The 22,603-nt window shown below is 37.9% G+C and overlaps 1 protein-coding gene across 1 annotated transcript in view; it reads right to left on the bottom strand.

Annotated features, from left to right (window-relative positions):
* Nucleotides 1–22,603, bottom strand: part of ZRANB3 (zinc finger RANBP2-type containing 3) — a 303,611-nt gene that overhangs the window by 34,388 nt on the left and 246,620 nt on the right. Inside the window, exons 14-15 of the mRNA XM_047084772.1 lie at nt 21,889–22,068; nt 20,950–21,102 (exon numbers count right to left, since the gene is read on the bottom strand). Coding sequence (XP_046940728.1) covers nt 20,950–21,102; nt 21,889–22,068 — 333 coding nt within the window. The remainder of the gene's footprint in view (nt 1–20,949; nt 21,103–21,888; nt 22,069–22,603) is intronic.

Genomic DNA, 22,603 nt, shown 5'->3' with positions numbered 1-22,603 from the left:
TTCAGAATTCTACAACCATCACCACTGCTTAATTGTAAAACATTTTCCTCACCTTCAAAAAGAAATCCTTTACCAATTAAGCAGTCACTTCCTATCTCTCCCCCCTCCAAAGCCCTGGTAACCACTAATCTACTTTATTTTTCTATGGATTTGCCTATTTTGGCCAATTCATACAAATGGAACCAGACAATATGTGGCCTCTTGTGTCTGGCTTCTTTCATTTAGCATTAGGTTTTCAGGATTCCTCTATGTTGTACATGTATTGGAACTTCACTCCTGTTTATGAGTAAATACTATTCTGTTGTATGAATTATTCATCAATTGATCGATATTTGGACTATGACATTCATGCACAAGTTTTTGTGTGGACATATGTTTTGAATTTCTTTGAAAGTGAACCTGCTGGACCATATGGTGATTCTATGTTTAACATTGTAAGGAACCGCGAGAACTATTTCGCAAAATGGCTGTACCATTTTACATTCCTACCAGCAATGTATGAGTGTTCCAGTTTCTCTACATCTTTGGCCATACATGTTGTCTGTCTTTTTAATTTTAGACATCCTAGTGGGTGTGAAGTGGTATCTAATTGTGGTTTTAATATAACCTTAATAAATATTTATATAATGGTCTTTAAATGCCCTGTACATAGTACATATCACATAAACACTGACTAAACCAAATTGAGGTGTTTCAATGCTCTATTCACTCCATAAATAACTGAGTGTCCACAGTGTGCTAACTCTAATTCATCTGGTATAGTCTGGCAAGGTCATGAAGGTAGACTGTGGAAAAGAAAGGTCTGGGTTCAAATCCCTGCTCTGTCACTCATTGGCTGTACACACCGGATTATTTAACCTTTCTGAGCTTTAGTGGGGCATGGTAGTAGTATCTGCCTTGTGATATAGCTATGAAGGTTAAATAAAATTATGTGTTTAAGGGCTTTGCACAGGGGCTGCATAGAATAGCCACTCAATACATGTTAATTATTACTACTGAGTGAATTGTTATCACTGAGTAGATTGAAGTAATAAAGACAAAGGCCGATGCCTAATAATAGCACTATGTGATGTAGGCCATGATGAAGATATTTATATGTCTCTGTCCATAACAACGAGGTCGCCCTCTTGTCATCATTAGGCTATTATACAGACTAATTATATAATGTTTATAGAATTTACAGAGTGGTTTGAGTGGTTTACAGAGTGGTTTGAGTTCTAAAATATATATAAATGAATAGTCTAATTTAAGACGTGTTAAATTCAAGAAACCAGTACATTTGCATATTCAGAAACAAGACATTTTGGATAAGAAAAACTTAGACTTCACGAATGCGACAGCTCCTACGGTCAACGTTATTTTGCTGTTACCCTTTTCTCAACAGACAATATGTGGGAAACAAGGTTATTTTTCATTTGTATGAGACAATTCCTTATTGCACTGCTTAGCCCACAACAAAAAGCCATTTCATACAATGTTAGCATTTAATAAAAAACGCAAGGTTTGTTTTTGAATTTTGAGGGCATATTTTTAAATTTCATAGTTGTGCTAAAGAGCTTTTCTTCCCAACTACACAATTTTTTTTTTTTTTTTTTTTTTTTTTTGCAGACCAGCAACCATCCTACATATTTTTAATGCAAGTGTAGGTGTTTGAAATAGAAATCTGCTTTGGGTTAAGGGTGTTCGAGAAGGACTTGAGGACAGCAGACCAGGGGGCTTGAGGATGGTTTTGATAGAAAAAAGGCAGTGGTGTGAGCCAGGTGAAAGATTTAAGTACTAAAGAGGGGTAAGAAAGGTAGGCAACCAGGAAGAGTCTAATGAGGAGAAAGTTAACCTGTGAGCTGTTGAACTATGAACTCATAAAATGAAAACAACTGGTAAGGTTAAACACAGACCTCAAAATCAGAGACTGAATTTGGGATGTGGAGATCTGTTCCAAAATGGAAAGAGATCTACTGTGTGAAATTAGAAAATGGAAGCAACTCTGGCTTACTGAGGCTTGAAGAAGAGAAACCAAGCAGAAAGAAGACCTGCCCTAGGCAGAAGTTGCACTTGTTACCCACACTAAATTAGAATCCTTTCTTTTGCTCACGAATGAATCACTTATTGAATATTTTAACAACCAGTACTCATATATCCATATATACTGGTGAAGTACCAGCCCTGGTGCCATATATCTTTTTTATCCCAAGTTTCTCTTTGGATACTTTACAGTATATATAATATGGATGAAGGGGACCTCAGTCATCTAGTGATCTAGGGACTCAAATGGCTGGAAAATGATGTTACTGTTTATCTATTAAGAGCCAAAAGAGAGAAAGGGCTCTGTAGGCATTAAGGGAAGGGCCCAATTCCTACAGCTAATGCTAAAGAAAGGGATACCCCTCAGATGATAGAGCATAAATGAAAATCAGAGAGAGGGGGAGGCTTCCTATTGAAATACTCCACTGAGCGTATTTTATTCAGAAACAGCCTTTAATCACTAGGAAATGACATTATAGAATAATTAACTCCATACCATTCTCTCTTTCCATCGGTAAGTGACCAACTTCATCACTCAGTGTAAGCCATTGTAGGAAAATCAAAACACCTCAAAACCAAAACAGCAGTTAGATGTCATATACTTTCAGAGGCAGAAAAAAAGGAAGAAGACTGAGAAATAGGATTGCATCTGAGGCAGTGACCTTGGTGACGGACTCCTGGACAACACATGTTACTTAAGGGACAGTCAACTGGGCTGTGCAGAACTATCTTTCCTCATGGTGGTAGGATGTTTTCATTGAGTTGGACTTCCATTTGAGTTACATTTGGATTAATGTTTTCCTTTAAAAAATGTAAATATATTTAGGAGGGGTAAAAAACTGTGACTCATTCACTTGTGTGGATTAATTCCATGCAGGGTATTATGCACATAATAACAGCTACAGCAGCAGCATTAACCAGTATTGTGCTGAAGCAAAGTCCTAGAATCCCATGCTATGCCAGATCACAGGAATGTCCAGAAGGCCCTATTGGTGGGGTGAGGGAGTACAATGAGGAGACTGAAGAAGAGGCTATTTACCAAACATTGCCCAAAGAAAATGACTATTTTAACAACCAGTACTCTTACATCCATATATACTGGTAAAGTACCCACCCTGGTACCATATATTTTTTTATCCCAATAATTAGCTGAATTATGTGACAGAAGAGAATTCTGATTAAGAGAGGAAGGAGATAAAGATAATGCCAATGCCATGCCCTCATTTTATCCTCTCTTTGCCCTTTGAGCTCACTCTCTGCTCCTTGGTCTCCTCCTCTCTGAGCCTCTCAGTTCCCTGTTCACTACGGCTGATGGGCTGCACTGAGACATGTGATAACATATACAATCTGTTCTTCCTGCAAGGGAAGGTCCCTCTTCTTGGCCTTAGCTCAAAGTTCCAGCCGCAGCCACAGAGCACGGGGACAGATAGAAAATGAACATCTCTTAAAATGCTGACACTACAGAAATGTTCACAAGCTGTGAAAAACCATCCAATTAGAACCGTTATAAACTTTTTAGTTAAACAAGTTTTTGATGACAATGGGCAAATCTGGTTAATTTGGCAAAGATTAATTGACAAAACTGGAAATATCTGAAAAATGTTAAATGTAGGAAATTTTAAAAAAAGACTTTAAAAAAGGATCAGAAAGAAATTAGTATAAATAGAAAGATTTCCATAGGAAATGCTCAAAGTTTGGCAACATTCAGAAGAAAAATATGTTTATCAGTAGATTAAATTTGCTTAGGACTTGTCAACAAATTGAATATTTCTTAAAATGCATGAAACTGGAGGGTATAAACTTAGGTGAGTAGCATGTGCACCTAAAGTGCACATTTCACGTCCTGGCCCCAAACCACCAAATACAAACAAAGCATAAACACATCAAAACAAATGGTCTCCACATTACAGAACTCCAACTTATAGAAAACCATGTGTGTATAACAACACGTAGTCAGGCCAGGATGGTTCAAGATGGTGGAAAAGAAAGATCCTTAACTTATCTCTTCCCATGTATACAAAAATATACAGCTATATATAGATTAATACCCTCTTAAGACTGGAAAACTAGCTGAAGAGTTTATCCACAATAGTCGATATAAAGGCCACAGTGAGATGGGAGAAGCAGAGACATGGTTTTGCCAAAAATCTGTCCTTGGCATGGGGAAGAATCTTAGCAGTTCAGTGCTTCTCCTAAAGAAGCAAGGCGCTGGTGCCCCACATGAGACACAACAGTCCTTGCGATTTACACTGGGAAGATAAATCCCCTAAAAGTCTGGCTCTAAAAACCAACGGGCTTATGTCTAGGAGACCCAAGAGGCTACAGGTAATTAAAAGTCTGTTCTTAAAGGGCTCCTGCACAGATTCACTCATCTTGGGAAGGAGGGCAAAAGCAGAAATTTGAAAAGTGCGTAGGCCATATGCAAAGGAGATTCATTAGTTATTCTTTAAGCATCTGCTGGAGATAAGCATCCACTGGCAGGACTTTCTCTGGGGAAGGAGGTATTGGTGCCATTTTTGAGTTCTTTACCTTGTCATGCTGGCAGTCACCACTTTTGTATTCCCCCAGCCTTGGTAGCACCAATAGGCTTCCCCTGCTCCAATGTTCTCTCATGATCATGCTGAAGCTGGCAGGCCTGCCCTGGACGCAGGCTCCCACGCAGGTTTCTGAAGCCAGTGGGCTTCCCCTGGTCCCAAAAGCTCCTACAACGCTACTGTACCCAGTGGTATAGTCCAGCCTATATACCTGCCTGTGGCCCTGCTATAGCCAACAAGATTCCTGCAGCTCTGCTAAAGCTGGCAGGCATGTGCAGTCAACATAGAAGACAATCCCCGAACAGCTGGCTTTGGTGACCAGGGTGGCCTGTGTTGCTGGGCCCCATGAGACTAAAACATCAGAAAGAGTTCCTGGCAGGTGATAAACACCAGGGCACAGCACAAAAAGCACATTGAAACAAATCCCAGTCTTCCTACAAAAAAGGCCTTGTTACGTGTCCTGTGGGACAGACTACAGGTTTACCACACAACCAGAGGCAACCAAGGAACTCTCAGGGAATGTAGGGTAGGGGACACTAGCGTTACTCTCCCTTGGCCTCACTACAACTTGCTGGCATCTCCCAGCAAGGAGCTTATCCACTTGTCTGGAGCCCTAGAGGGTAAATGGCACCAGGGCACACCTCCAAATCACCTGGCTAGGAGGCCAGCAGGGGTTATTAGTGCAGTCCCAAAAGACCATATATATTTGTATACTTTAGAAGCAGCTGCCTGAGGGCCTGGCTTCCACTCAGCTTGAAATTAGGTGCTGAGTTCTCTCCCTTTCACACACTGACAGGACTTGGCAAACCCTCAACATCCTCAAGTGGGACCCATCAAGAATAACTCAGACTGCTTAGACAATCACAAAGGTGCAAGAGAAAAGCAAAATTTAGTGTAAGACTGAACAATAAGGTTCATCAGTCTATACAAGGCCACTCCTTCAAGACTGAGAGAGGAGGCTGTTATACCTAATATACACAGAAACAAAGAAATAAAATCAAAATGAGGAAATGGAGGAATATGTGCTAAATCAAAGAACAAGATAAAGCTCCAGAAAAAAATCTTAATGAAACAAATAGTAGTGATTTATCAGATAAAGAGTTCAAACTGATGGTCATAAAGATGCTCACCAAACTCAGGAGAAGAATGGATGAGCAAAATGAGATTTTTAACAAAGAGAGAGAAAATACAAGAAAGGATCAAACAGAAGTCATAGAAAGAATACAGTAACTGAAATGAAAATACAAGAAGGGGTTCAATAGCTGACTAGATGATGCAGAAGAACAGAACAGCAACCTAAACCAAGGAAGTGGAGCTCAACCAAAGAAAGGAGCAAAAATAAAAAAGTATTTTAAAAAAGTGAAGATAGCCTAAGGGATTCATGGTACAACACCAGGGGAATAATGTTTTTATTACAGGAGTCAAGAAGAAAGAAAGGGGGAGAAAACTTTTTTGCAGAAATAATAGCTGGAAACTTCCCTAATGTAAGAGAGGGGACAGACATCAAGGTACAGAGAGTTCTAAGTAAGGTGAACCCAAAGAGACACACTCCAAGACACATTATAATTAAAATGTCAAAAGTTAAGGATGAAGAGAGAATCTTAAAAAGCAGCAAGAGATCACTTGTTACATACAAGGGAACCCCCATCAGACTATCAGCTGATTTTTCAGTTGAAGCTTTGCAGGCCAGAAGGGAGTGGCACAACATATTCAAAGTGCAGAAAGGAAAAAACTTCCGACCAAAAATACTCTACCCAACAAGGCTATTATTTAGATATGAAGGAGAAAGAAAGAAGAGTTTTTCAGAATAGCTAAAGGGGTTCATCACCACTAAATGAGTTACAAGAAATGTTAATGGGACTTCTTTAAGCTGAAAAGAAAAGGCATGAATTAGTAACAACAAAAAAAAAAATGAACTAGAAATCTCAACAGTAAGGCAAATATATAGTAAAGCTGGTGAATTAACCCCTTATAAAGCTAGTATGAAGGTTAAAAGACAACAATAGTAAAATCAACTGTAACTATGATAATTAGAGGATACACAAAAGAAAAAGATGTAAACGTGACATCAAAAACATAAAACATTGGGTGAGGGTGATGTGGAGAGGACACCAAGAATGCAGAATTTTTAGAATGCATTCAAGTTTAAATTGGTATCAACTTAAATTATATATACATATATATATGAATGTACGTGTGTGTGTGTATATATATATATATATCAGCTGTTGTATATAAACTACATGCTAACCACAAAGCAAAAACCTATAGTAGATACACCAAAGATAATGAGAAAGGAACCTAAACATAAATTAAAGAAAGTTATCAAACCACCAGGAAAAAGCAAGAGAACAAAGGAAGAGAGGAACTATGATACAAGTCAGAAAAGAATTAACAGAATGGAAAGAAGTACATACATATCAATAATTACTATAAATAAATGGACTAAATTTTCCAAAAGACTCACACACACACACACACACACACACACACACACACACACACACACAAGATATAGAGTGGCTGAATGGATGAAAAACCAAGACCCATCTATATGTTGTCTACAGGAGACTCATTAAAGATCTAGGGACATGTACGGCTGGAAGTAAAAGAATAGAAAAATATATTCCACAAACACGGAAACTAAAAGAATGCTGGTTTAGCTACCCTCATATCAGACAAAATAGACTTAGTTTTTAAAAGTTTACTTATTCATTTTGAGACAGAAAGACAGATACAGAGAGAGCACGCAAGTGGGGGAGTGGCAGAGAGAGAGAATCCCAAGCAGGCTCCGTGCTGTCAGCACAGAGCCTGACATGGGGCTCAATCTCACAGACTGTGAAATTATGACCTGAGCTGAAATCAAGAGTCAGGTGCTCGATCAATTGAGCCACCCAGGTGCCCTGTAAAATAGGCTTTAAAAACAAAGACTATAATAAAAGAAAAAGAAGGCATTACACAATGATAAATTAGTCAATTCTACAAGAAGATATTAACATTTCTGGGTATTTATGCATCCAACAGAGGAGGACCAATATATATAAAGCTGATATTAACAAACCACAAGGAAGAAATTGACAGCAATACAATAATAGTAGGAGACTTTATACCACACTTATACCAATGGATAGATCATCCAGACAGGAAATCAATATGGGAACATTGGTCTTAAGTGACACACTAGATCAGCTGGTCTTTAAAGATGTATGCAGAACATTTCATCCAAAAGCAGCAAAATACATTCTTCTCAAATATACATGGAACATTCTCTGAGAAAGATCACATGTTAGGACACAAAACAAGTCTCAATAAATTTAAGAAGACTGAAATTATACCAAATATCTTTTCCAACCAAAATGGTATGAAACTAGCCATCAATTACAAAAAGAAAACTTGAAAAAATCACAAATGGGTGGAGATTAAACACATGCTACTAAACAACCAAAGGCCAATGAAGAAATCAAAGAGTAAAAAGAAAAAAAAAAAGCAAACACATAAGACAAATGAAAACAGAAATACGATATATCTATATGTCAATACATCTATATATACAACAAAATCTATTGAATGAAGCATAGGAGGTGCTAAGAGGGAAGAGTATAGCAATAGAGGCCTACCTCAGGAAACAAGAAAAATCTCAAACAATCTAAAGAAGCACTTAAAGGAACTAGAAAAAGAAAAACAATCAAAGCCCAAAAGAAGGAAGAAAATAATATCAGAAGGAAGGAAATAACAGAGATCAGAATGAAATAATAAATGAAATACAGACTTTAAAAAAACCAATAGAAAAGATCAGTGAAACAAAGAGCGGCTTTCTTAAAAAGGTATACAAAACTGACAAACTTCTAGCTAGACTCAAGAAAAAAAGAGAGAGGATTCAAATAAAATCAGAAATGAAAGAGGAGAAGTTACAATTATTACCAGAGAAAGACAAATGATCATAAGAGACTCGTATGAACAATTACAGGCCAACATATTGTACAACCTAAAAAAAGTGGATAAATTCCTAGAAATATATAATTTTGCAAGACTGAATTATGAAGAAATAGAAAATCTGAATACATCAATTACTAATAATCAGGAGATTGAATCAGAAATCACAAAATTTCCAACACACAAAAGTCTACAAGAGATGGCTTCACTAGTTAATTATACCAAACATTCAAGAAGATTTAAAAACACACTTCACAAAATCTTTAAAAAAACAGAAGAGAAAGAAATGCTCCCAAACTGATTTTATGAGGCCTGCATCACCTTGATACTAAAATCAGACAAGTACACCACAGAAAAAGAAAATTACACACCAATATCCCTGAGAAACACAGATGCAAAATCCTCATTAAAATATTAGCAAACAGAATTCAACAATACATTAGAAGGATCATACATGATGATCAAGTGGGATTTATTCCAGGGAAGCAGGAATGATTCAACATGTACAAATCAATCAATGTGTTACACTACATTAAGAAAAAGGAATGATAAAGATAATCTCAAAAGATGTAGAAAAAGCATTTGACGGTATCCAATATTCATATACGATAAAATCTCTCAACAAAGAAGATAAGGAGGGAAAGTTCCTCAACATAATCAAGGCCATGTATGACAAACCCACAGCTAACATCATACTCAATGGGGAAGAGCTGAAAGTTCTTCTTCAGAATAGGAACAAGACAAGAATGCTGACTTTCACTTTTATTTAACATAGTATTATAATGCCTAGCTGCAGCCATCAGACAAGAAAAAGAAGTCATCTAAACAACAAAGGAAGAAATAAAACTCTCACTATTTGTAGATGACATACTATACACAAAAAACCCTAGACTCCATCAAAAAGGGTTAAAACTAATAAATGAATTCAGTAAAGTAGAAGAATACAAAACTAATATACATAAACTTATTGCAATTCTTTCCATTACTAATGAACTATCAGAAAGAAAAAATAAGAAAAAAATCCCATTACAATTACAATAAAATAGAATAAAATACTAAAGAATAAATTTATCCATGGACAGGAAAGACCTACACACTGAAAACTATAAGAAAGAAACTAAGAAGACACAAATAAATTAAAAGATATTCTGTGTTCATGGGTTGAAAGATTAATATTGTTAAAAAGTCCATACTATGAAAAACAATTTAGAGGTCTAATGCATCTGTATCAGATCCCAATGGGATTTTTCACAGAACTAGAACAAATAATCCTAAAATCTGTATAGAATCACAAAAGACTTTAAATAGCTAAAGCAATCTTGAGACAGAAGAACTAAGTTGGAGGTATCAGGCACCTTGATTTCAAACTATCCTGTGTAACTACTGTAATCAAGACAGTATGGTATTGGCATAAAAGAAGACACATAGATCAATAGAATAGAACAGAGCACAGAAATAAATCCACAAATCTATGGCCAACTGATTTGACAATGAAGCTAAGAAGGTACTATGGGGAGAGTACAGTATCCCCAATAAATGGTGTTAGGAAAACTGCACAACCAAATGTAAAAGAATGCAAGTGGACTACTATCTTACGCCATACATTAAAATTAACTCAAAATTGATTAAGACTTGGATGTAAGAACTGAAACCATAAAACTATAAGAAAATATAAGGAGTAAGCTCTTTGACACTAGTCTTGGAGTTGAATTTTTAGATCTGACTCCAAAGCAAAGGTAACAAAAGCAAAAATAAGTAAGTGAGGCTACATCAAACTGAAAAGCTTATGCACAGTGAAGCAAATTGTCAACAAAATGAAAAGGCAACCTACAGAATAGGAGACTATATTTGTAAACCATATACCTGAGAAGGGGTTAATATCCAAAATATATAAAGAACTCAAACATTAATAGCAGAAAAACAAACAATACATTAAAAAATGGGCAGAAAATTTAGAAGCATTTTTCCAAAGAAGACATACAGACAGCCAGAGGCACATAACAAGATGTTCAATACCACTAATTATCAGAGAAATACAAATCAAAATCACAATGAGGTATCACCTCACACTAGTTAGAAAGGCTATAATCATTCTGGAAAGATAGTGGCATAGGAAGACGCTGAGCTCACCGCGTCCTGCCGATCACTTAGATTCCACCCACACCTGCCTAAATAACCCAGAAAATCACCAGAAGACTAGCAGAACAAATTTTCCGGAGCCAAGCGTAGAAGAGAGGTCCACGGAAGAGGGTAGGAAGGGCAGAGAGGCAGTGTGTGCTACACGGACTCGCAGGAGGGAACTGGGGTGGAGGGGCAGCCCGCCAGCAAAGCAGAGCCCCCGAGTCTGCCTTGCAAAAGCGGAAGGGCCGGGCGGAGTGTGTTCGGACAGCGAGTGGGCGTTCGGACAGCGAGCGGGACGTAACGTCTGGAAGGTTATAAGTTAACAGCTCTGCTCAGAGAGCGGGAGGGCTGGAGGACAACAGGAGGGAGAGTTGTTGAGTCCCTGATGACGGAGCGCAGCTTGGCAGGGAACAAAGGTGCTCACCAGCGCCATCTCCCTCGCCCATCCCCCAGCCAAAATCCCAAAGGGAACCAGTTCCTGCCAGGGAACTTGCTTGCACCACGCAAAACCCAACGCTGTGCTTCTGCGGATCTATCCCTCCGGCGGGTCTGACTCCCTCCTGGTGCTGCAGGGCCCCTCCCGAAGCAGATCTCAGAAGGAAAAGCGAGCTGAGCCTGCCCCTCCCACCCTTGTGCACCTTGCCAATCCACCCCAGCTAATATGCCAGATCCCCAGCACCACAAGCCTGGCAATGTGCAAGTAGCCCAGACGGGCCACGCCACCCTTACAGTGAATCCCGCCCCAGGAGAGGGGAAGAGAAAGCACACACCACTCTGACTGTGGCCCCAGTGGTGGGCTGGGGGCAGACATCAGGTCTCACTGTGGCCCTGCCCACCAACGCAAGTTATTCAAGACAGCACAGGGGAAGTGCCCTGCAGTTCCGCACCACTGCAGGGACTATCCAAAATGACGAAACGGAAGAATTCCCCTCAAAATAACCTCCAGGAAATAACGACAGCTAACGAACTGATCAAAAACGATTTAAACAATATAACAGAGAGGGAATTTAGAATAATAGTCATAAAATTAATCGCTGGGCTTGAAAACTTATAAAGGACAGCAGAGAATCTATTGCTACAGAGATCAAGGGACTAAGGAACAGCCAGGAGGAGCTAAAAAATGCTATTAATGAGCTGCAAAATAAAATGGAGACGACCACAGCTCGGATTGAAGAGGCAGAGAAGATAATAGGTGAACTAGAAGATAAAATTATGGAAAAAGAAGAAGCTGAGAAAAAGATAAAAAAATCCAAGAGTATGAGGGGAAAATTAGAGAACTAAGTGATGCACTAAAGAGAAATAATCTACGCATAATTGGTATTCCAGAGGAGGAAGAGAGAGGGAAAGGTGCTGAAGGTGTACTTGAAGAAATAATAGCTGAGAACTTCCCTGATTTGGGGAAGGAAAAAGGCATTGAAATCCAAGAGGCACAGAGAACTCCCTTCAGACGTAACTTGAATTGATCTTCTGCATGACATATCATAGTGAAACTGGCAAAATACAAGGATAAAGAGAAAATTCTGAAAGCAGCTAGGGATAAACGTACTCTAACATATAAAGGGAGACCTATAAGACTCGTGATCGATCTCTCTACTGAAATTTGGCAGGCCAGAAAGGAATGGCAGGAAATCTTCAATGTGATAAACAGAAAAAATATGCAGCCGAGAATCCTTTATTCAGCAAGTCTGTCATTTAGAATAGAAGGAGAGATAAAGGTCTTCCCAAACAAACAAAAACTGAAGGAATTCGTCACCACTAAACCAGCCCTACAAGAGATCCTAAGGGGGATCCTGTGAGACAAAGTACCAGAGACATCGCTACAAGCATGAAACCTACAGACATCACAATGACTCTAAACCCATATCATTCTATAATAACACTGAATGTAAATGGACTACATGTGCCAACCAAAAGACATAGGGTATCAGAATGGATAAAAAACCAAGACCCATCTATTTGCTGTCTACAAGAGACTCATTTTAGACCTGAGGACACCTTCAGATTGAAAGTGAGGGGATGGAGAACTATTTATCATGCTACTGGAAGTCAAAAGAAAGCTGGAGTAGCCATACTTAAATCAGACAAACTAGACTTTTAAATTAAAGGATGTAACAAGAGACGAAGAAGGGCATTATATAATAATTACAGGGTCTATCCATCAAGAAGAACTAACAATTATAAATGTCTATGCGCCAAATATATAAAACAATTACTCATAAACCTAAGCAACCTTATTGATAAGAATGTGGTAATTGTAGGGGATGTTAATACCCCACTTACAACAATGGATAGATCATCTAGACACATGGTCAGTAAAGAAACAAGGGCCCTGAATGATACATTGGATCAGATGGACTTGACAGATATATTTAGAACTCTGCATTCCAAAAAACAGAATATACTTTCTTCTCGAGTGCACATGGAACATTCTCCAAGATAGATCACATACTTGGTCACAAAACAGCCCTTCATAACTATACAAGAATTGAGATCATACCACGCATACTTTCGGACCACAATGCTATGAAGCTTGAAATCAACCACAGGAAAAAGTCTGGAAAACCTCCAAAAGCATGGAGGTTAAAGAACACCCTTCTAAAGAATGAATGGGTCAACCAGGCAATCAGAGAAGACATTAAAAAATATATGGAAACAAACGAAAATGAAAATACAATATTCCAAATGCTTTGGGATGCAGCGAAGGCAGTCCTGAGAGGAAAATACATTGCAATCCAGGCCTATCTCAAGAAACAAGAAAATCCCAAATACAGAATCTAACAGCACACCTAAAGGAAATAGAAGCAGAGCAGCAAAGACACCCCAAACCCAGCAGAAGAGAAATAATAAAGATCAGAACAGAAATAAACAATATAGAATCTAAAAAAACTGTAGAGCATATCCATGAAACCAAGAGTTGGTTTTTTGAAAAAATAAACAAAACTGATAAACCTCTAGCCAGGCTTCTCAAAAAGAAAAGGGAGAGGACCCAGATAGATAAAATCATGAATGAAAATGGAATTATTACAACCAATCCCTCAGAAATACAAGCAATTATCAGGGAATACTATGAAAATTATATGCCAACAAACTGGACAACCTGCAAGAAATGGACAAATTCCTAAACACCCACACACTTCCAAAACTCAAATGGGAGGAAATAGAAAGCTTGAACAGACCCATAACCAGGGAAGAAATTGAATCATTTATCAAAAATCTCCCAACAAATAAGAATCCAGGACCAGATGGCTTCCCTGGGGAATTCTACCAGACATTTAAAGCAGAGATAATACCTATCCTTCTCAAGCTATTCCAAAAAATAGAAAGGGAAGGAAAACTTCCAGAGTCATTCTATGAAGACAGTATTACTTTGATTCCTAAACCAGACAGAGACCCAGTAAAAAAAGACAACTACACACCAATGTCCCTGATGAATATGGATGCAAAAATTCTCAATAAGATACTAGCAAATCAAATTCAACAGCATATAAAAACAATGATTCACCATGATCAAGTGGGATTCATTCCTGGGATGCAGGGCTGGTTCAACATTTGCAAATCAATCAATGTGATACATCACATTAATAAAAGAAAAGATACGAACCATATGATCCTGTCAATCGAGGCAGAAAAGGCCTTTGACGAAATTCAGCACCATTTCTTAATAAAAACCCTTGAGAAAGTCGGGGTAGAAGGAACATACTTAAACATCATAAAAGCCATTTATGAAAAGCCCACAGCGAATATCATCCTCAATGGGGAAAAACTGAGAGCTTTCCCCCTGAGATCAGGAATACAACAGGGATGTCCACTCTCACGGCTGTTGTTTAACATAGTGTTGGAAGTGCTAGCATTGGCAATCAGACAACAAAAGGAAATCAAAGGCATCAAAATTGGCAAAGATGAAGTCAAGCTTTCACTTTTTGCAGATGACATGATATTATACATGGAAAATCCGATAGACTCCACCAAAAGTCTGCTAGAACTGATACATGTATTCAGCAAAGTTGCAGGATACAAAATCAATGTACAGAAATCAGGTGCATTCTTATACACTAATAACAAAGCAACAGAAAGACAAATAAAGAAACTGATCCCATTCACAATTGCACCAAGAAGCATAAAATACCTAGGAATAAATCTAACCAAAGATGTAAAAGATCTGTATGCTGTAAACTATAGAAAGCTTATGAAGGAAATTGAAGAAGATATAAAGAAATGGAAAAACATTCCATGCTCATAGGTTGGGAGAATATTGTTAAAATGTCAATACTACCCAAATCAATCTACACATTCAATGCAATCCCAATCAAAATTGCACCAGCATTCTTCTCGAAGCTAGAACAAGCAATCCTAAAATTCATATGGAACCACAAAAGGCCCCGAATAGCCAAAGGAATTTTGAAGAAGAAGACCAAAGCAGGAGGCATCACAATCCCAGACTTTAGCCTCTACTACGAAGCTGTCATCATCAAGACAGCATGGTATTGGCACAAAAGCAGACACATAGACCAATGGAATAGAATAGAAACCCCAGAACTAGACCGACAAAAGTATGGCCAACTAGTCTTTGAAAAAGCAGAAAAGAATATCCAATGGAAAAAAGACAGTCTCTTTAACAAATGGTGCTGGGAGAAGTAGACAGCAACATGCAGAAGTATGAAACTATACCACTTTCTTACACAATTCCCAAAAATTAACTCAAAATGGATAAAGGACTTGAATGTGAGACAGGAAACCATCAAAACCCTAGAGGAGAAAGCAGGAAAAGACCTCTCTGCCCTCAGCCACAGCAATTTCTTACTTGACACATCCCCAAAGGCAAGGGAATTAAAAGCAAAAATGGGGGCGCCTGGGTGGCTCAGTCGGTTAAGCGGCCGACTTCAGCTCAGGTCACGATCTCGTGGTCCCTGAGTTCGAGCCCCGCCTCAGGCTCTGGGCTGATGGCTCAGAGCCTGGAGCCTGTTTCAGATTCTGTGTCTCCCTCTCTCTCTACCCCTCCCCCATTCATGCTCTGTCTCTCTCTGTCTCAAAAATAAATAAACGTTGAAAAAAAAAATTAAAAAAAAAATAAAAGCAAAAATGAACTATTGGGACCTCATGAAGATAAAAAGCTTCTGCACTGCAAAGGAAACAATCAACAAAACTAAAAGGCAACCAACGGAATGGGAAAAGATATTTGCAAATGACATATCGGACAAAGGGCTAGTCTCCAAAATCTATAAGGAGCTCACCAAACTCCACACCCGAAAAACAAATAATCCAGTGAAGAAATGGGCAGAAAACATGAATAAACACTTCTCTAGAGAAGACATCCAGATGGCCAACAGGCACATGAAAAGATGCTCAACGTCGCTCCTCATCAGAGAAATACAAATCAAAACCACACTCAGATACCACCTCACGCCAGAGTGGCCAAAATGAACAATTTGGAAGACTATAGATGCTGGAGAGGATGTGCAGAAACGGGAACCCTCTTGCACTGTTGGTGGGAATGCAAACTGGTGTAGCCACTCAGGAAAACAGTGTGGAGGTTCCTCAAAAAATTAAAAATAGACCTACCCTATGACCTAGCAGTAGCACTGCTAGGAATTTACCCAAGGGATACAGGAGTACTGATGCATAGGGGCACTTGTACCCCAATGTTTATAGCAGCACTCTCAACAATAGCCAAATTGTGGAAAGAGCCTCAATGTCCATCAACTGATGAATGGATAAAGAAACTGTGGTTTATATACACAATGGAGTACTACATGGCAATGAGAAAGAACGAAATATGGCCCTTTGTAGCAACGTGGATGGAACTGGAGCGTGTGATGCTAAGTGAAATAAGCCATACAGAGAAAGGCAGATACCATATGTTTTCACTCTTATGTAGATCCTGAGAAACTTAACAGAAACCCATTGGGGAGGGGAAGGAGATAAAAGAAAAAAAAGAGGTTAGAGTGGGAGAGAGAGCCAAATCATAAGAGACTGTTAAAAACTGAGAACAAACTGAGGGTTGATGGGGGGTGGGAGGGAGAGGAGGTTAGGTGATGGGCATTGAAGAGGGCATCTTTTGGGATGAGTACTGGGTGTTGTATGGAAACCAATTTGACAATAAATTTCATATAATAAAAAAAGGAAAAGAAAGGCTATTATCAGAAGCATAAGAAACAGTAAGTGTTGGTAAGGATGTGGAAAAAAAGGGAACAATGTGTGGGAATGTAAATTGGTGGAGCCACTATGGAAGACAGTATGGAGGGTCCTCAAAAAATTAAAAATAGAACTACCACATGATCCAAATATTCCATCTCTGGGCATTTATCCAAAGAAACAAAAACAGTAATTTGAGAAGATATATGCACCTCTTAATTCATTTCAGCATTATTTACAATAGCCAAGATATGGAAGCAACCTAATGAATGAATGTATAAGGAAAATGTGGTGTGTGTGTGTGTGTGTGTGTGTGTGTGTGTGTATGTGTGTGTGTGTGTGTGTGTGTGTGTATACTACTCAGCTATAAGAAAGGAACTCTTCCCGTTTTCAACATGAATGGACCTTGAGGGTATTATGCTAGGTGAAATAATTCAGACAGAGAAAGACATATACCATATGATTTCACTTATGTATGGAGTCTAAAAAGACCAAACCAACCAAACTAAGCCAAACTCGTAAATACAGAGAACACACTGGTGGTTATCAGGCGGAGAAGGGAGTTGGGGCATGACTGAAATGGATGAAGGAGGCTAAGAGTTTACAAAAATTGAATTATGATGCTGTACACCTGAAACTAAAATGTTATATACCATTTTTACCTCAGTAAAAAATAAAAAAATAAATATATGCTATTTAAAAAAATGACATACACTGAAAAATCTGTGTGAGGTAACACTGAACTGTAAAAGAAAAACACCTGGCTCAGGGGAGTAAGATTTGGTAAAGGTGACTGGGTGATTTTTTAAAAACTTAATACATAGATATATATTTTTCTTCAAATACAGTTAAAAACAATAAGCATGTATATACATGGGAATATGCATTTTAAATTCTTAATTCTTATCTTAAAAATGAACACTTAAACATAATTCAATAGTTAGGAAATCTTAGAGAACAAGCAGCTACAAATCATAATTTTAGTTACATATTTTTAAAATACCTAGGATTTTAAGTATTTATTGATTTTTTATAGACCAAAATATATAAACATTACCAAAAGGAAAGTCGTTTTTTAAGCAAAAGAAAAATGTCTTAGAAGTGATCCTTTGATTTTTTTAAGCTATATTTGATAGAATGGCATTCTAGTATCCTAAAAAAAAAAAAAAAAAAAGTACCAGCCCTATAAATAAAATGCATACAAAATTTAATAAGATTCCACATAGGGGCGCCTGGGTGGCGCAGTCGGTTAAGCGTCCGACTTCAGCCAGGTCACGATCTCGCGGTCCGGGAGTTCGAGCCCCGCGTCGGGCTCTGGGCTGATGGCTCAGAGCCTGGAGCCTGTTTCCGATTCTGTGTCTCCCTCTCTCTCTGCCCCTCCCCCGTTCATGCTCTGTCTCTCTCTATCCCAAAAATAAATAAATGTTGAAAAAAAAAAATTTTAATAAGATTCCACATAAAAAACATTGTTTCTTCCTATGGAACTAAACTTTACAGACTTTAATTTTATTCCTATAATATCTTTCAAAAATTAAAATTCATTCTTTCAAAACACTATTTTGCACACCTGAAACTAATGTAACATTGTGTGTCAATTGTACTCAAATAAAAAATGTTAAGCTCCCAAATTTCACACCACATGGCACCAAAGGGGCTAGGAAGAAGCAGACAGTTTGAATGATTATAAGCTTCTCTAATGTTCTCTGATAGTATTTATTATTATACAGAAACGTACCCGCCATTCAAAATTTACAAATAGTAATACTGTACTGTTTAATTCCTATTCTTTTTTTTTTTTTAAGTTTTTTTTATTTTGAGAGAGAGAGAGAAAGTGCACGTGAGCAGAGGAAGGGCAGAGAGAGAGAGAGGGAGAGAGAGAGAATCCCAAGCGAGGCTTGAACCCACGAACCATGAGATCACGACCTGAGGTGAAACCAAGACGTGGACGCTGAACTGACTGAGCCACCCAGGTCTCCAAATTCCTATTCTTCTTTAAAATTAAATATTTCTGTTAAAGTTGCTATTACATTTTTTACTCTTTCCCAGACTCATTCTCCTCCTTCCAGATAAAATCAATATTACAAGTTTAATATGGGTTATTCCAATGTCTGTATATTTCATTAGGTATACATATGTATTCATAAATACACAATATTATTTGTGTGTATGGGCTATGCAGTTTAAAAATAACATGTTTTCAAAATCTGGTCACGTTAAGACATAAATGTAATTCATTCATGTTAATTTCTAAATACCCATCAGGGCATTTTTGTTATTCCTAATCTTTAACAATGCAAAAACTGATTCAATAAACATTCTTCTACATGTATCCTTCTACCCACGGGTGAGAAGACATTCCTAGAAATGGAATGGTTTGGTTTAAGGGCATTTCCAACTTTACCAGATATTACCTAAATGCTCTCCCAAGGGGTTACAACAATTTGTACTCCTACCCAGCAGTATATGAAGCGTTTGGTATATAAAATGTTCCTGACATTTTTGGTATGTTAAGTATTTCCACTGTTGCCAATCTAATAGGTGTAAAGTATGGTATTAGTGTAGTAGTTATTTTAAAAGTTTGTTGCATGTATGGAAGGACAGAGCCACAGAGCACATACACTGATGATATCAAGAAACAGAGATCTTCCTGCTGGATAAGGGAAAAACATAAATGCTTATGTCTGCACAAATGGGAGGAGAAAAAGAACCCGGTGGTGCTGGATTTGAACTGGAGTCTCAGAGTGAACTTATGAACTAAATATGCACATATACATACATACATATTAACCTATCTCTGACAAAATGTATGTATGTGCATGTAAATCGCTGTATACACTGAAAAGAGCCTAGAAATAATGACATCCCAGAACAATAAAAACAAAACAAAACAAAACAAAAAACAACACCCTGATTTCTAAATATCACTTCCCAGCAAAGGGAATCAAGACTCCTTAAAGAAATGTCCAGTTCCAGGTCTGGGGCAAAGATAATAAAAGGTCAATCTTAAACTGTTTGTCAAAAAGCAAGGAAGCAATCAAAGAAATGCAGGGACTTGTTTAAAAAATGAAAGAAAAGAGAGAAAGGAGCTTCCATAAACCATATATTAAGAAAAACAAAGAAAAAAAGTAAAGGATTATAACACATTAATAGTAACAGAATTCCCAAGCTCACAGTGATATTTTTTAAATGAGGAAAAATAAAGTTTGTCTTTACAGAAAAATGCCAGCTAATAAATACAGAAGCAAAGACAGAATTAGAAAAACCACTATTTAGGGGCACCTGGGTGGCTCAGTCAGTTAAGCGTCTGACTTCGGCTTGGGTCATGATCTCACAGCTTGTGAGTTCGAGCCCCGCATTGGGCTCTGTGCTGACAGCTTGGAGCCTGGAGCCTGCTTCAGATTCTGTGTCTCCCTCTCTCTCTCTCTGCCCCTCCCCCACTCACACTCTGTCTCTCTCTCTCTCTCTCTCTCTCTCTCTCTCTCTCTCTCAAAAAATAAACATTAAAAAAATAATAAAAAAAAAGAAAAACCACTATTTAAAAACTGATTCAGACAAAGATCATAGTGAATGCTAAGACTACCAGATGAAAGGTTCTGGGAACAGGACAGTCACATAATCTCAAAGAGCCACACCACAGATTACTTATTAACTGTAAAGGGAAAATGCGCCTGTACAATTTGCCTTATCTTGGTGAGGCAGAGTTTCTTTCCACGTTTACTGGCTACTCAAGGGTCCTCGTAATGCTCACATTCTTCACCTGTTTTTCTGTTGGCTCATTTGTGTTTTACTAATTAAGTTGTATAAATTGTTAGATACTTTGGACACTGTAATGCAAACATCTCTACTGAGTCTGTGACCTGTTTGTGTTACACTCTGTGGCAAAATTAATACATCTTTCCATATCCTCAGGATCATAAAAACAGCCACCGATATTTTCTTCTGCACACTGGATTCTACTGAGCATGCATTTCTAAGGGGCTAAACAGAGAGCACTGGTATGTAACTGCTGGAAGATACGAGCTACTGGTGCAGCCTCCTTGCAATGTCGTCTTGTGGTTCTAAGAGGTTTTCCAGCTTTTATGGGGAAACTCCTTTCAACAGCATGAACAATGAATCGTGGCTACTTAAGAAATAAATGACAAAGTTATAGTTTCAGTATATTAAAAAATAAAAAAAATAGAGAAAAGAATTTGTTATATGCTCTTACATGAGTGAACAAAATTTCATTCCTGAGCTCTTCACAACTTTCATTTGGAGTCCAAGCTTCAGCAAACTGCAGGAAATCCCATTTTTCCTTATCACCTTCCTCAGCCTGAAGTTGTTCCTTCCGACCATTCAGTGTGCTCCCTGTAACTTGTGTCTGTAAGAGGAAAAGGCATGTGAATTTTACAAAAGTTCTCTCATAGCAGACCCTTGCTAAGCCGTAATGTGATTTTGCATTTAAACCACAAGTAATCCATAAGAATAAACTCTTATCGTTTCAACCTACCATTGGATTTTAGTAATATAATATTTCAAAATTACAACAGTCAATGATTCCTATGCTTAATGAGGAAAATGTCCAACTACAGAAGTTTTTCTCAAAAAAAATTTTATTATGATATTTATAAACTTTGAAATTGAACCTACATATGATTGGCCATTTTGAATATCTAGTCAGTGCTTGAAAAACATGCTCTAATAACTAGTCAAATCCTTTCTGTAAATACCCCTGCAGGCTGGGGAGGAAAAAGACAGGTGAGTGGAAAGAGCAAGCAACATCCCTCCTACCCTTTCTGGAGTCCAGGTACAGGCTGTCTTCTGTCCAAAATTAGCTGGGAACTCAGTCCTTGAGTAACGGTTTATTCTTAGCTTACAAAAAGGACTTGAGGTTTGAAAATGTTATGCTTCCTTGCTAGCTCTTCCTCTTCTGGCCTCCAAAATGGTAGATGAAGGCCTTGGAAGGCAGTAGGAAAACTTCATGTCTCTTCCTTATCACAGAGGAGAGGTAAGGTACTACCAATTGAAGCCTTTCTAAACTTGGTCCTTATCACTACCTTAGTGTACCTGGATATCCTTTGCCTGAAAACACTACAACTCAGCCTCTTAACTTACGTAGGCTCTGCATAATAATGAGTACAATGGTAACCCTGAATTCAAGCTTTACCTTTCGATTCAACATTCCCCACATAAGGGTGTCTAGGGTCCCATTTGCAACAAGGTAGTGAATATTCACAGAACTGCACTGTCCAATTCGGTGAGCACGGTCTTCTGCTTGTTTTATATGACCAGGGTCCCAATACAACTCAGCAAATACAACATGAGTTGCAGCAGTAAATGTCAAACCCTAAGCAAAATAAAGAAATTGAGATGCAAATAAACTGAGAATGTAACATAGAGCCGTATATAATAAAGTCTTTCTGAACATGTTAAATGAACAAGAAGAGAAAGCTGAAGGACTTAAAAATAAATCAGTCTTTCATTTTAAGCCAAATTAAGAAAATTTAATTCATGAAAGGCAAATGAAGACTGCTTATTGCAAATGGCCAGGTAAACTACAAAAAACACATTTAAAAGGTATTTCAGTAATTTCAAAAGTCAGTTTGATGGATATGTATATAAACAAAATCATTTTATCCTCTGATGAGGACTGGATTCACATTACCACTGGAAAATCTAATAAAATGAATTATAAACGAGAATATAATTTCTAACACATGGTAACCATAGCAACTAGGCAGACAGCAATGACTTCCTCTATTCATTTAGTTCAGTGTTGTTCTATAAAGCAAGAAAATCATGTCTCCAGTCACAGTGTTCTCTTCCTATGAAATTTCTCCCACATCTCAAAACCCTCGTTTACTGGTTTGTATCTCAGCATG

This window comes from Lynx rufus, unplaced genomic scaffold (genome assembly GCF_022079265.1).
Source record: "Lynx rufus isolate CCGP_SWC_20201006 ecotype Redwood Valley unplaced genomic scaffold, mLynRuf1.p SCAF_2, whole genome shotgun sequence".
In the NCBI taxonomy this organism is placed as follows: domain Eukaryota; kingdom Metazoa; phylum Chordata; class Mammalia; order Carnivora; family Felidae; genus Lynx; species Lynx rufus.
Note: the sequence above shows the minus strand (reverse complement) of the source record. Positions and strands in the feature narration are given on the sequence as shown.